At 34.8% G+C, this 14119-nt stretch overlaps 1 protein-coding gene across 1 annotated transcript in view; it reads left to right on the top strand.

Annotated features, from left to right (window-relative positions):
• The window catches only part of tonsl (tonsoku-like, DNA repair protein), a 49005-nt gene that overhangs the window by 19015 nt on the left and 15871 nt on the right, over positions 1–14119 (top strand). Inside the window, exons 11-17 of the mRNA XM_056476399.1 lie at positions 3962–4160; positions 5345–5400; positions 5803–5892; positions 7248–7320; positions 8039–8202; positions 8566–8689; positions 12913–13139. Coding sequence (XP_056332374.1) covers positions 3962–4160; positions 5345–5400; positions 5803–5892; positions 7248–7320; positions 8039–8202; positions 8566–8689; positions 12913–13139 — 933 coding nt within the window. The remainder of the gene's footprint in view (positions 1–3961; positions 4161–5344; positions 5401–5802; positions 5893–7247; positions 7321–8038; positions 8203–8565; positions 8690–12912; positions 13140–14119) is intronic.

Here is a 14119-nt window from a genome sequence, read left to right as displayed (position 1 = left end):
ACAGTTTTTCACTGACACTTCCAGCAGAAGCCCCTATTTCTCTGTGATTGAGGGAATGAAAGTGAACTCCATTTCTCTCTCTCTCACTGTGGCCCATTTCACCTGCTGGCGTGACTTTTCCTCCCCTCCCTTTTCCTCTCGGCTGTAAGCATTCCTGCGGCTGTACCTGTGCATTGTCGTGGGACCCGACCAGATTTCATGCGGCGCTGGAATAAATTTCCGAATAAAGCGCGGGATCGGTCGGTAACTCTGGTGTAATTTTAACAGTAGTGGGCGGTCTCACAATATCGCACCTGAGCGAGCAAGCAAGCGCGCGTGGCGTGCGTGCGTGCGTGCGTTTGTTTGGTGCTGTCTGGTATGTGAGTGAATGAGAGACAGTGTGGTGCTGTGTGTCCGTGTGTGTGTGTGTGTTTATACAGACAGTTTGTTATAGCCACCCCCCAAAATATAACACTGTATATGGAAAGCATCGTCAATGCACCGTGATGCACAGAGATATCGAATTGAACCGAATCGATGGCATGATTATCGTAACCGAACCATGAGACCAGTATAGGTTCACACCTCTAATAGATAACCAGAATTTCTTACCTTAATTATCTTTGTCTTGAAGAATCGCCCCTTCCACCCTGACTCCTCCTCCCTTTTCCTAGATAGGACGGCACGGTGGCTCAGTGGTTAGCACTGTTGCCTCACAGCAAGAACGTCACTGGTTCAAGTCCTTTCCAGGCCAGTCGACATTTCCGTGTGGAGTTTGCTTGTTCTCTCCGTGGGTTTTCCCCGCAATCCCTGGTTTCCTCCCACAGTCCAAAGACATGCGACATAAGTGAATTGACTAAACTAAATTGGCACAATAGACAAGCTCTTAGTCAGGATCCTATCTATGCCTTCAGTCAGCAGTTTATAAGCCATAACTAAACCAGGGGAGTTTTCAAGACCTACCTGAGCTCAAACCCCTCTTGCCCTTCAAACAGGAGGGAGCCCCGGGCTCGAGGATCTTATGAGCTCAGAGCTCTCTCCCGGGACTGCATGCCAAACACGCTTTATTATCAATCATCAGCTAAGTGTGAACTCCTGAAAACAAACATTTATTTTTAGTGGATTAACTTGCATAGATTAATTGTTCACCCAAAGAATAACATTGCAAGCTAGCAGAGTAAATATTGTAAATTTTGATTTTATGCAGATTTAAAGTTATTAAAAACTGCACTCTTATTATGACTTATATCCAGGGCTTGACATTGACACGTGCCAAATGCAGTATATAGCTCTGGCGGGTTATGGAAGAGACTCCCAATAGCCACTTTGGCTGAAAAAAATCGGAGACCGTTTGTCAAGATGAGTGTAAATGTGCTTTTAGAATCGAGAAGCGGCACGATTGACACTGTTCGAGCGTACAAAAGAAAGCAGGTGAATACTGAATGAGAGGATGATCAGGTGTACGATGAGACACAGGCGATCCTCGCTCACTTACGACAGTGTTGCGCGCACAGCTGATGTGATGCACGCGAGTGCTTAAAAGCTCCTGTTTCCTTTTGCAAAACAACCGTGCCCGGAAACAGGTGCGATCGTTTCTCTTTAAAAATAGATTGAAAAAAAGATGCTCATGCAGCCACAGTCCTGCTACTTTCAAGAGCTCCTGATTTTTTTTTGTATGTAGCCGCTGTTGCCAATCATTCTTTGAACAGATTATTACTTGGCCTAATGTCAACCTTGTGCACGTGATCAGCCTTTCACTTTGGGGTATATGCCGAAGCATGCTTATAGGACTTTTAATTTGCCAGTAACCTGGGTTAATCGTTTCCGGTGAATTGTATGCCAATGCAAAATCGGTGCGTTTAAGGTCTGTTTTCTTTAAAAATCAGCAATCTCCACTGGGTAAGTGATATTCGATATAAAGTGGGTCTCAGATTGTACAAGAAGCACTGCATTAAATTACATTTTCCCCCACCATGTCTTTATTATATAAGCATTTATTTTACCACAGTATATTCAATGGAGCTTCTGCGCTAGCCTGCCGATTCTGACGGGTGCGTGCGAGTAAACAGCTTTTTGTCTCATTTTACGGTTGAGCAACTAAATGAATGTCAAAATCTGTTTAACTGATTGTATTTTAATTACTTACAACATCGATGCTGTAAAAGGAACCGTATAAAATGGAAAAAAATTTACAATAACAGGTCACCGGAAGTTTATCAGCATGGGAACAACACTCGGCATATACCAGGGATGGGCAAACTCGATCCTGGAGGGCCGGTATCTCTGCATAGTTTTGCACCAACCCTAATCAAACACACCTGCTTGTAGCTTTCTAGTGATCTTGAAGACACTAATTAGGGTGTTCAGGTGTGTTTGGTTAGTGTTGGAGCAAAACTCTGCAGGGACACCGGCCCTCGAGGATCGAGTTTGCCCATGCCTGGCATATACCCTATTGCACACAGAATGTTTTTCACCTGCTTTTTTTGCTTGCAGTTATTTTTGTTAATATGGTTTAATTATCATCATTTACAATAGCATTGTTTTAATAGGAGATAACGCTCCATTTATCTATAGTTACCTGATGATCTGGGACCTTAAGCCTGGACAAACTACTGTGTATAGTTTTAGATAAAAAGCTATTGACATTTTTAAAAAATTATTCTTATTTAAGAACATTTTTGTTGAATAAAAAGTGTTTGTATACAGCTATATTTAAATATAGAGCTTGTTTTGATACACAATTAAAAATTTGTGGCAAGGAAATAATTAGTTTGGTGCGGCCAGAGAAAAAATAGGTACAGTAAATTCTTAGTGTTGAGCCTTAAAACTTCATGTGAAATAAATAAAGAGGAGGCATGTGGACATAACACAAAATGTAAAATGAGAAATCTTTGCATGCCAAAGTCAAATTTATGCATATTGGATATATGCTAAATATATTTTCCCAACAACAAAATTGTGTTAGAAAATTACTAGTCACAGTGGCTGGTGATCAAAAACTTTATTGTCAAGCCCTGCTTATCGCTATTATAATACATACAATAATGTGTGATGTAATTGGTTTGAATGTATATTTTATATATTATTAACTGAAACATGTTAACGTGTGAAAATGAAAAAGGACATTCTTAAAGAAACGTAGCAAAGTAAAAAGATTTAAAAGGATGATTTACCAAAAGTTAACATTATTTACTGTTTACTCATTCTCAAGTGGTTCCAACACTTTCAAAAGTTGTTAAAATCAAAAGAAGATATTTTGACAAATGTTGAGGAAGCCATTAACTCTTAGCTGCTCATAAGGGGCTGCTCATTAATTATTACCCAAAATGAGGAAGTTGAGGAAGTTCACTCAAAAATGAATATTCCGTCAACATTTACTCACACTTTATTTGTTTCAAACCTTTATGAGTTTCTTCTGTTGAATACAAAAGTAGATATTTTGAAGAATGTTGGAAACCGTTAACCTTTGACTTCCATTCTATTTTGTTTTATTTATTTATTTTTTCCAAAATGTCTTTTGTGTTCAGCATAATAAAGAAACTCTTAAAGGTTTTTAGTTTGGGGTGAATTATCTCTTTAATATGGGCAACATGATCGCTCAATGGTTAGCACCGATGCCTCACTGCAAGAAGGTTGCTGGTTCGAGTCCCGGGCTGGGCCAGCTGGCGTTTCTGCGTGGAGTTTGCATGTTCTCCCTGTGTTGCCGTGGGTTTCCTCACAGTGCTCCGGTTTCCCCCACAGTCCAAATGGGGGGAATTGTATGGGTGTTTCTCAGTATTGGATTGTGGCTGGAAGGGCATCCGCTGTGTAAAACGTGCCGCAATAGTTGGTGGTTCATTCCACTGTGGCAACCCCTGATAAATAAGGGATTTAGCAGAAGGAAGATGGATGAATTATCTCTTTAATGCAGTCATTCAACTCTAAAGGGAGTTTTGCAGAAGAGAGAGTTTGCTAAATGAATGCGAATGTGGTGTGTTTTCAGAGGCGTGTGTTGAGAGTGTGGCTTCAGGCCCAGAGGCGCTGCGGATCCTCCCAGTGTGATGACATTGAGGCCCGGCTGATGGAGCTCTGTGAGCGGGATGGACTGACACTGGACCACAGTGAAGATGAGGATGAGGAAGAGGAGGTGCATAACAGTGAACCACTGGAGGACAGTGACATCCAGTACTCTGAGTCTGATGGTAATATATATATACACACACACACCACATTCAGAGCTTAATGACAATACAGACAACAATTAGTAATATTTCTCAGCAGCATTTTTTTAGTATGTAATTATGTATTGATATTTTTGTTTTTCATTTTAATTTAGGTTGATTTAGGTGTTTTGTTATTTTTTTGTTTGTTTCTAATTTAATTGGCTTTATTGTAAATTAAGTAATATTTTTAAAATATAATTTTATTACTATTTTAATTGTTAATTTTTATTTATTTATACACACCACACGCATAGAGAATAACAATAAAGACAATAATTAGTAATATTTCTCAGCAGCATTATTGTTTTTGTAGTATTATTATAAATTCAAATTTGAGTTTTTTCATTTTAATTTAGGTTGACTTTGTTATATTTTTAATTATGTTAGGTTTTTTTTTATTTCTAATTTAATTTGTTTTATTTATTTCAGGATAATGTCATATTTTTAGAATAAATTTTAAATTAGTGCTATTTTTAATTATAACAAAATATATAATTATATTTCAAATTAAATAGATTAAAATAAAATATATAATGTATTTAAAAATTAAAAACATTCACATATCAACACGTGTCATGGTGCATATAATATAATGTAATGTTATATAATGTAATGTTATATAATATAATATAATGTAAAAACATAAAATAAAATAACGTCATATGATATAATATAACAAAATATTATATAACATAATAAAATATAATATAATAATATAATATATCGTCATGTCATGTCATGTAACAATATAACATAATATAATATATTGTAATATAATAGAAATTAATATAGCATCATATAATATAATTTAACAAAATACAATATAATATAATTATAATATAATGTAATGTAATTATATAACATCATGATATAATATAACATAATTAAATATAATGTGTAATAATAATATAATATACTATAATATACTATAATCAAATATAATAGTTTATTGTATCCATAAGTATAATAATAATAATAATAGAAAAGATCGAAGTATAAATACAATTAAGAAAATGTACATAATGTGGTATTTAATTATGAAATGTATTCATTAAATGAGATTTTCTGGTCCATTTTTTTTATATAATAGATACATAATCATGCATGTGACCAGTATGTTGTTTCCTGTCTAAATGAGTGAATGCTCTGTTTTTTTTTTACAGATGAGGATCTAGAAGGTTATGATAAGATGGTCACGGGCAAGAGGAAGACACAGAGGGTGAGATCTGTGCTTTATGGTGTGCTTTATCATTGTCTGTGTAGTTGTTTTATTCATCTTGTTGTTTGTGTTGTCTGCTAAAGTGTTTGTTCTGCTAAATTTCTATTGCACTGCTTTTAATGACTGTGGAAAGGTTTTTTATGAAATTAACTCACTTAAGGAGATATTTAGCAAAGTGTCACCTGGAAAAAGTAAAAAAAAATTATAATTTTTTATTAATGTAAAAAATCTCATCTAAGTTATGTATTAATTTGTTTGTGTTTAATTGTATATTTATTAATGAAATATTTTTGCCATGAAAATATCCATTGTTTCTGATATGGCATTAAATAAAATGATATGATATGATATATGATATGATTTAATATATAATATGACATATGATATGATATGTCTGTGCAGTGGAACAGACGGAATGAGAAGGGGGAGACTGTCCTCCACAGGGCCTGTATTGAGGGAAACCTGAAGCAGGTTCAGTACCTCATTGAACAGGTGGGCTTGGCTTTTATTCCAAGGCATGTATTTCCATAACAAACCATGTTGGGCACGTTCCTTTAAAAGAGTAATTAGTTATAGTTGCTAGTTGCTTCTCACAAATAGTAATTGAGTTAGTAACTGAGTTACATAATTATACTTACTTAATTATTGTGGTGTATGGGATAATGTGTTTGTAATGATCTGAGTGTCAGTCTGGCTATTCATTGGTTCTTGACAACTATTTAAGCCATGTGATGTATTGTTGTGATGTGGTTGATACCGAAGTAAAACTTGATGCTTGATGGCATTTCTTAGTGTTTGTCTTGTAAATATATAACAATTATACTAACTAATTATACTATTAGTACATAATTATACTAACTAATTACCATGGAAAGTAACTATTGCGTTACTTTAAAAAAAATCTAATTTGTCAAATAAATATAAAATAAATATAAACAATTGTACACTAATCTACACTATTAATGTTGTTGTGGGACAGTGTGAGAGACAACGGCAGCATGTCCTCAACTGTATATCTAGATATTATTTTGTTTAATTCTGTCTGAGTAATAAGTTTTTGCGGTGGTGAAAAATTACGCTTTATTTGCTTTGACGTTGTGGCTTTATCTCCTCCTCTGGTAGCAGAGCTCACGTTATCACCTGCGTAGCCACTAATTTTGTGGCAGCATGTGACGACATGAGGTGCTTCATTAGATTAGATTTACTTGTCATCAATGCAGAGAGACTCTTTTTTTTTTTATCCTGGGCATAAGTTGCATGGTACATAAGCATTCTTGCCTATTACCTGAACAAGGGAAAAGTCGTGCTTATATTTCCAGTTTACAAACGCTACCTTTGAACTTGTTTGATTTGCCATCGTTCTGACTCCTGGTTGTTGGTATGTGTGTGTTTTATTGTCAGTAATGATAACGACAGTAATTCATTTGATTACTCGTTACTGGAAAAAGAATGCCGTAAGTAACACTGTATATTTATAGTGCCGTTATTTCCATCACTGTTAATGACCATAGCAAAACAAACTAGTTTTTAAAATTATTTTCCTCTCACCACTGTCAGATTTATTTAGCTTGTTTTAAGGAAAAACTCACTTAATTTTCACTTGTTGTTTTGTTTTCAGTAAAAAAATACTTTCACTTATCTAGAAAGTGCTTCTTGATTTCATAATTTTTAGAAAGTTGGACTAGAATCAAGACAAAAACAAAACAAAAAAAAGAAGTAAAAAGTAAGAAGAGCATTTTTTTGCATTTTGTTGCTAAAAGTGAAAAGCTTTGGCATTTTAAGGAAGTATTTGATAGACGTTTATATTCTTCATCTGTGGTATTAAATTGTCATGTGTTCACTGACAGGGTCACCCGGTTAATGTGAGGGATTACTGCGGTTGGACTCCTCTACATGAATCCTGCAACTATGGTCATCAAGGTACTGCAGTTTAACCCGGTCCTCATGAATGGTCCAAGACGTGTGCGTCTCATCAGAGAGACTGAAAGCTCTTACTGAGTATTTTTGACTATCGTTTTAATTGATTTAGTGATTTTATTTTGTTTCTATTAAAATGTATTTTTCTTTAAAAAAACTGGATTAAAGTAATTTTTTTAAAATAAACTTTAGTAAAAGTTTTCATTTCTAAATTAAAAAAAAAATCTTCATATATACAGTAAACACAGAAAATGTTATGGTTCTTGGTATATTAATATAATGTTGTATGTCTTGGTATATTACTATAATACAGTGCTATCAAGGTGCAATTTACATGGCGGTTTGGGGGGTCTGAGTCCTCCTAATTAACAATGAATCCCCCTGAAGGACATCAAAACAAGATTTAGGGGAGGGGGGGGTCTGCTCTTTAATAGTCAAGAAATAATTTTCTCTGATCTACATCTTAAATAATATTAATAATTTAAATAATAGAAAACTTCAATATACTCTTGACCATCTCTATAATGGTTCATAGCATTGTGAATGCATGGATTAATGCAGTTAATTAATTTTTAACACTTTTTTTTATTTCTATTTTCATTTTTTTATTGCGTCTTAATATATAAACACATAGAAAGTGTTGTGGTCCTTGACATATATAACAAATAACAATATAGACAACATGCGTCTCATCAGAGATGGTTAAATCTGTTTCTTTCAGAGATCGTAGCATTGCTGCTGGACCGCGGAGCTAATGTAAATGACCCTGGGGGTCGAGATTGTGGAGGAATCACACCTCTGCATGACACGCTAAACTGTGGACACTTTAGTGTTGCACGCTTGCTGGTGCTGAGAGGAGCGTCAGTCACTGTTCGCAATAGCAAGGTCAGACATAACACTTATGTTTGTTGTAACAATAAAAAATAAATAAATGTATCACATTGAATATTGCATATCACATCTTTTCTTCATTATTGCGCAAGCTTAATATATTTATGTGGTGTATATTATAGTGTAAAAATTTTTTTTATTAATAATAAATATGAATGTATTGCTTTTCTGAAATGATCATTTAAATTGTTCACAAGTAAAAGTATCAGAAAAATGTATTTAAAATGAATTATTTTTAAAAATGTTTACAAATCAAGAAAAAAACAACAACAAACCACTGTTTTACTGTAGCTTTGATTACATGCTTTTTGTATTCATTTTATTGGCCAGTTTGTCTAACATGAGCTTTGAATACAGGGTCACACTCCTCTGGACACTCTCCGTCAGTGGTTTAAGACTTACAGTGGACAGTTGGATCCAGAGACCACGCAGGAGTGTTTGGAGACTGAGAAGCTCATCAAGAGAGCTCTGTCCGGAGACGGTGAGCACACGAAACGATTATGTATTATGAAATCTTGCTTACATATTTTACATATATTGCATTTTAAAGAGAAATTTCTCTTGCTTTGAACCAGTAAATAGTACAGTAAATAATTTGTTATTTAAACTTTTAGAGTGGTTTTAAAAATATTCACATTGTATTTGCCGTGGTGTTTGTCACAGCTTAAATCAACTTAATTAATTTTTTAGGGCTGTTGTACGTTAAAACTGCAATAAGGTCTGAGTAGTTTTCGAGATCCTCAGGTAAACTTTCGGCAAATGGCGCCATGTTGTAGGTCTAGGCGATATGTGAAAAATGCACTCTCGATAATTGTTTTCCATGATGAACGATAACAATATTTATTTCGATACAAGTTGTTAATGCTTCCAGATTTAAAAGAGTACCCCAACAATGACTGAAGCCACAAAAATGAGAAGGTCTATTAAATGGCATAACATAGTTTCGGCCGATAAATTTTCAGTGGCCGAAAATTCGTCTCTAATATCAACACACTTTTATATTCCCATTGTTGCACATTTTTGCTGTGTGATTGGCTGTTAGATCAATATTCTTAAAAATATTCACATTGTATTTGCCGTGGTGTTTGTCACAGCTCAAATCAACTTAATTTTTTTAGGGCTGTTGTACGTTAAAACTGCAATAAGGTCTGAGTAGGTTTCGAGATCCTCAGGTAAACTTTCGGCAAATGGCGCCACGTTGTAGGTCTAGGCGATATGTGAAAATGCACTCTCGATAATTGTTTTCCATTATGAACAATAACGATTATATTTCAATATAAGTTGTTAATGCTTCCAGATTTAAAAGAGTACCCCAACAATGACTGAAGCCACAAAAATGAGAAGGTCTATCAAATGGCATAACATAGTTTTGGCCGATAAATTTTCAGTGGCCGAAAATTCGTCTCTAATATCAACACACTTTTATATTCCCATTGTTGCACATTTTTGCTGTGTGATTGGCTGTTAGATCAATATTCTTAAAAATATTCACATTGTATTTGCCGTGGTGTTTGTCACAGCTCAAATCAACTTAATTTTTTTAGGGCTGTTGTATGTTAAAACTGCAATAAGGTCTTAGTAGTTTTCGAGATCCTCAGGTAAACTTTCGGCAAATGGCGCCACGTTGTAGGTCTAGGCGATATGTGAAAAATGCACTCTCGATAATTGTTTTCCATGATGAACGATAACGATATATTTCAATATAAGTTGTTAATGCTTCCAGATTTAAAAGAGTACCCCAACAATGACTGAAGCCACAAAAATGAGAAGGTCTATCAAATGGCATAACATAGTTTTGGCCGATAAATTTTCAGTGGCCGAAAATTCGTCTCTAATATCAACACACTTTTATATCCCCATTGTTGCACATTTCTGCTCTGTGATTGGCTGTTAGATCAATATAGAGTGAAAAAGTCCAGAGCTTATTGTTGTTATTGACATAAATTTTATCACAATTCGATATAATATCGTTTATCGGCCCAGCCTTACTACGTTCTCAGTCTCAGTCTATTAGACCGATGTTGCTTTCTGTTTGCCATTATTGTGCAACGTGGTACCAGGTACTCAGCTGTAATATATCGTAAATTAAAACAAAATAACAAGTGTTCGGGAGCTATATTCACAAACACTCTTTCACGGCATGCTTGACCCGGAGATTGAAGGCTTAAATAGTTAACATTTAGATGATTCATGAGTTTATGTAACTCAATTGAACTAATCTTAGATGATGTTAATTTCTTAGTTAATGCCTAACAACATGTTAAAACAGTTATAATTTAATAACTTAAATAAAATAAATGGAGTTAATAACTACTGAAAAATATTTTTCAGTCGTATTTTTAAAAATAATCACTTTTTTCACTGTCGATTTTAATTTATTAACTAACATTTACTAACGAAACTTCATTGTAAATTGCTACCTATTGTACTTTTTTAACTCTTTTGCAATTAAGTTTGTTGAAACACTTATTTACTCTGAACATGTATATACTGTAAAGCAATACGGTAAGTGTTGTTTGTTGTTATACCTGTTAAAGTAACCTTTTTTGCAGCTTACGCCAATGTCATGATATTAGCTAATCTATATAACATGAAAAAGCTTCAGCAATTAATCGCAACAAGAAACTTTAAAGCAGTCATAACCCTAGGGATGATGCTAATAATCCCAAATTTGTCAGATATCTTGATGCTAACTAGATTGTAGATTATTTGAAGGGGACCTATTATGCCCCTGTTTACAAGATGTAAAATAAGTCTCTGATGTGCCTAAAGTGTATGTGAGGTTTCAGCTCAAAATAACACAAGTAATGCAGGGCTCGAAATTGCGAACGTTTTGGTCGCATATGCGCCCGAAAATTTATCTGTGCGGCCTCAAAATATGCATAAAATTGTTGCGTGCGACCGGTTTCACAGCAAAATGTTCACCGCATGTGTGGATTTTGGAGACATTCCAGCATTATGCATCTTTGTCCTTGAAACGCAGTGCTCAGGAACAGTTTAAAACTGTTGTCATGTCAACTTGCAGCAGTAAACAAAGCCTGCAGTGCTTGTTCCGCCTTCGCGCTCTTCTTATTGGCCCACTGCTCTAGAGCTGAACGCGAATGGATTGGTTAAAATCAGCTGTCAATCACTTCAGATGACATGAGCTACAACCGCGAAAGTTCTGAAGATGTGAATGAAAACAACACTGACAGATTTAGTTTCAGAAACCACCTAAAGCTACAAATAATGGAACATCTGATTACTGATCATGTGGTGAATGTTAATCCACCATCTACACTTTTCCAAGAGTGGATAAAAGACTTCCATTGGCATCAAGTCCACTATGAAAATAACTAAAGCATTCACTGCAAAGCCGATGGGATGGAATTTTCAGGTAACAGTTTGCCACATCTACACATTTTAAGCACAAAAGGTTCTGTTTAATCCTTCATTCAATCACCAGACGCTGTCAGCCGTGCAAGTGGCAGCTAACACCATGCACACCATCGCAAAAGGGCTTGCGCTAACTAAGATTAAACTAATATTGCAGCTCATGAAAAGAGCGGTATTGCTATTAACATGACGTATGCAAATAGTAAGGTATATGTCAAAAGCATCTGTGCAATATCAGACACCACCTGTGAGAACACAGCACAGTTATCGTTAACACAATTCATTCATGTCAAGCAGTGTGTGCAGGGCCGGTGAGCGGTCCGTGTATCTTTTGTCACGGGATAACGGGATTTCATTGGGACATATTTTCCTCACGCAAGCATATATATTTTTTGCTTGTTAGTTTTGATTAGCGTTGATTTCAAATGCAATAAATCTGTTTATATAAAACTTGTAGTAACGGCGTTCATAATCGGTGGGTGTGAGTTGTGTGGCAAAAAGATTAATTTCGAGCCCTGTAATCTTTTATAACTCTTTGAAACTGACCCTTTTAGGCCAGGGGTGGGCAAACTCGGTCCTGGAGGGCCGGTGTCCTGCATAGTTTAGCTTCAACTCTAATCAAACACACCTGAACATGCTAACCAGTGTCTCCAAGATCATTAATTATCTATAAGCAGGTGTGTTTGATCAGAGTTGGAGCTAAACTGTGCAGGACACCTGCCCTCTAGGACTGAGTTTGACCACACCTGTTTTAGGCTGTTTTGGTGACTGTTGCTTTAAATTCAAATGAGATTGTGCTTTTTTTCAAAAGAGGGCGGAGCTACAAATGCCTATTGTCTGCATAGTGGCAGATTCAAAACATTCACCGTGTTTTCTCTGAAAAACAAAGTGGAGAAGTGTCTCAAAATAAGGCAGTCTGAAAACTACTATGTTCTTTTGTGCATCCTTAAACTCCACATTTATAATGCCTCTTAGTCACAGACATTATCTTCATGGGGTGAAAACTATAATGGCAGACGGCTGCTTCTCACTCGCACCTATTTATGCAAATGAGGCCTATTTATGCTAATGAGGGATACATCGTCTCTATTGGGCATTGCTTTCCCCCTCTGATGACACATGTAAACGGAGAATGTAATTACCATACTAAATCCAAAGAGTGTTCATCACAGAAGTGTGATTATGAACAAATAAAATTAATAAATGTTTACCATTAGAAGCTGGTTATATTTACAGATTGTTGCCACAAAACTATGTTTAAACCTCTTATTAAAGTGATTTTTGCATAATAGGTCCCTTTTAAAACATCCTTGTCTTATTCTTCTGTAGTCTCAGTTGTGTGTGCGGCTCCACGGCAGCAGAAGGAGCTTCAGGACAGTCAGCTGTTTGATGCGGAGTATTCAGAGCCCCTGCTGCGAGAGTCACCGCCATCACCTCCACCAATCACACGTCCCACCGCAACGGTCCCAACTCCTAAAGACTCGGCTCCCAAACGAAAAAGCACATCTGCTTCAGCCCGTCGGCCACGGGGAATGGAAGTAGACGTTCTGTATGGGGTAAGACTGATTTTCTTTTCAGTTTTTTTTTTTCTTTCTGAAATTGTATACAGTACCTGTAGAAAATCATCACACGACCTTTTAAAATAATTACTTAATTTGTCATAATTTATTTGTGCCTTCCCCTAACCTTTGCCTGTCTACAACTTTAGATCTTTTGAAAGCAGGGTGTAATGGTATAGATTTTCACAGGGTATGATGGTTTTCTATAGGTGCTGTATTTAAATATGCAAACGAGGCATAGTCAAATTAAGTATGAACTATTTGCTTACAAGTTTAAATTTTTTTTTTTTTTACTTGTTTGTTTTTTAACAGATAAGCATAGATCAGATTGCATGAATCAGACACGCCTTTTTTGCATTGTCTTAAAACAAGAAAAATCTTATCAAGCTCACTCGCTGAGGGAATTGTTTAATTAGATTTTACCTGGACTGATTTTTTAATTGTTATGTTTATTTTACAAACCTTGTTTAATTTTATGTGCTCTATTTTTCTGTCTTTGGTTTCTGTTTTGAATTTCTGTAACTTTAGTGTCACTTTAATTTGTTTATGCCATGAAGCCTTGCTTTGTTTAGCCTTGGACACTGATGGCTATAAAAATAAACGACTAACTTTAACAGCCAAAAATCTTTTTTATAAAATCTGTATATGTTTTTGGTGTAAAATATTAGCAAATTCTATGAAAAATTTGTATAAAATAATATATAATAAATAAATAAATAAATATATTATATATATATATATAATATAATATTATATATATATATAATTATTATATATTATTTTTTTTAAATTATTATTATTTTAAAATATATTATTAATAATAATTTTTAAACAATATTTTAATATATTTTTTAATAATATTAAAAAAATATATACTATGGAAGTCAATGGTTACAGCTTTCCAACATTCTTTAAAATATCTACTTTTGTGTTCAGAAAAAAAACTGAAAAGTTAAAAAGTTGCCTATAAATGAAGA

This window comes from Danio aesculapii, chromosome 17 (genome assembly GCF_903798145.1).
Source record: "Danio aesculapii chromosome 17, fDanAes4.1, whole genome shotgun sequence".
Classification (NCBI taxonomy): domain Eukaryota; kingdom Metazoa; phylum Chordata; class Actinopteri; order Cypriniformes; family Danionidae; genus Danio; species Danio aesculapii.
Note: the sequence above shows the minus strand (reverse complement) of the source record. Positions and strands in the feature narration are given on the sequence as shown.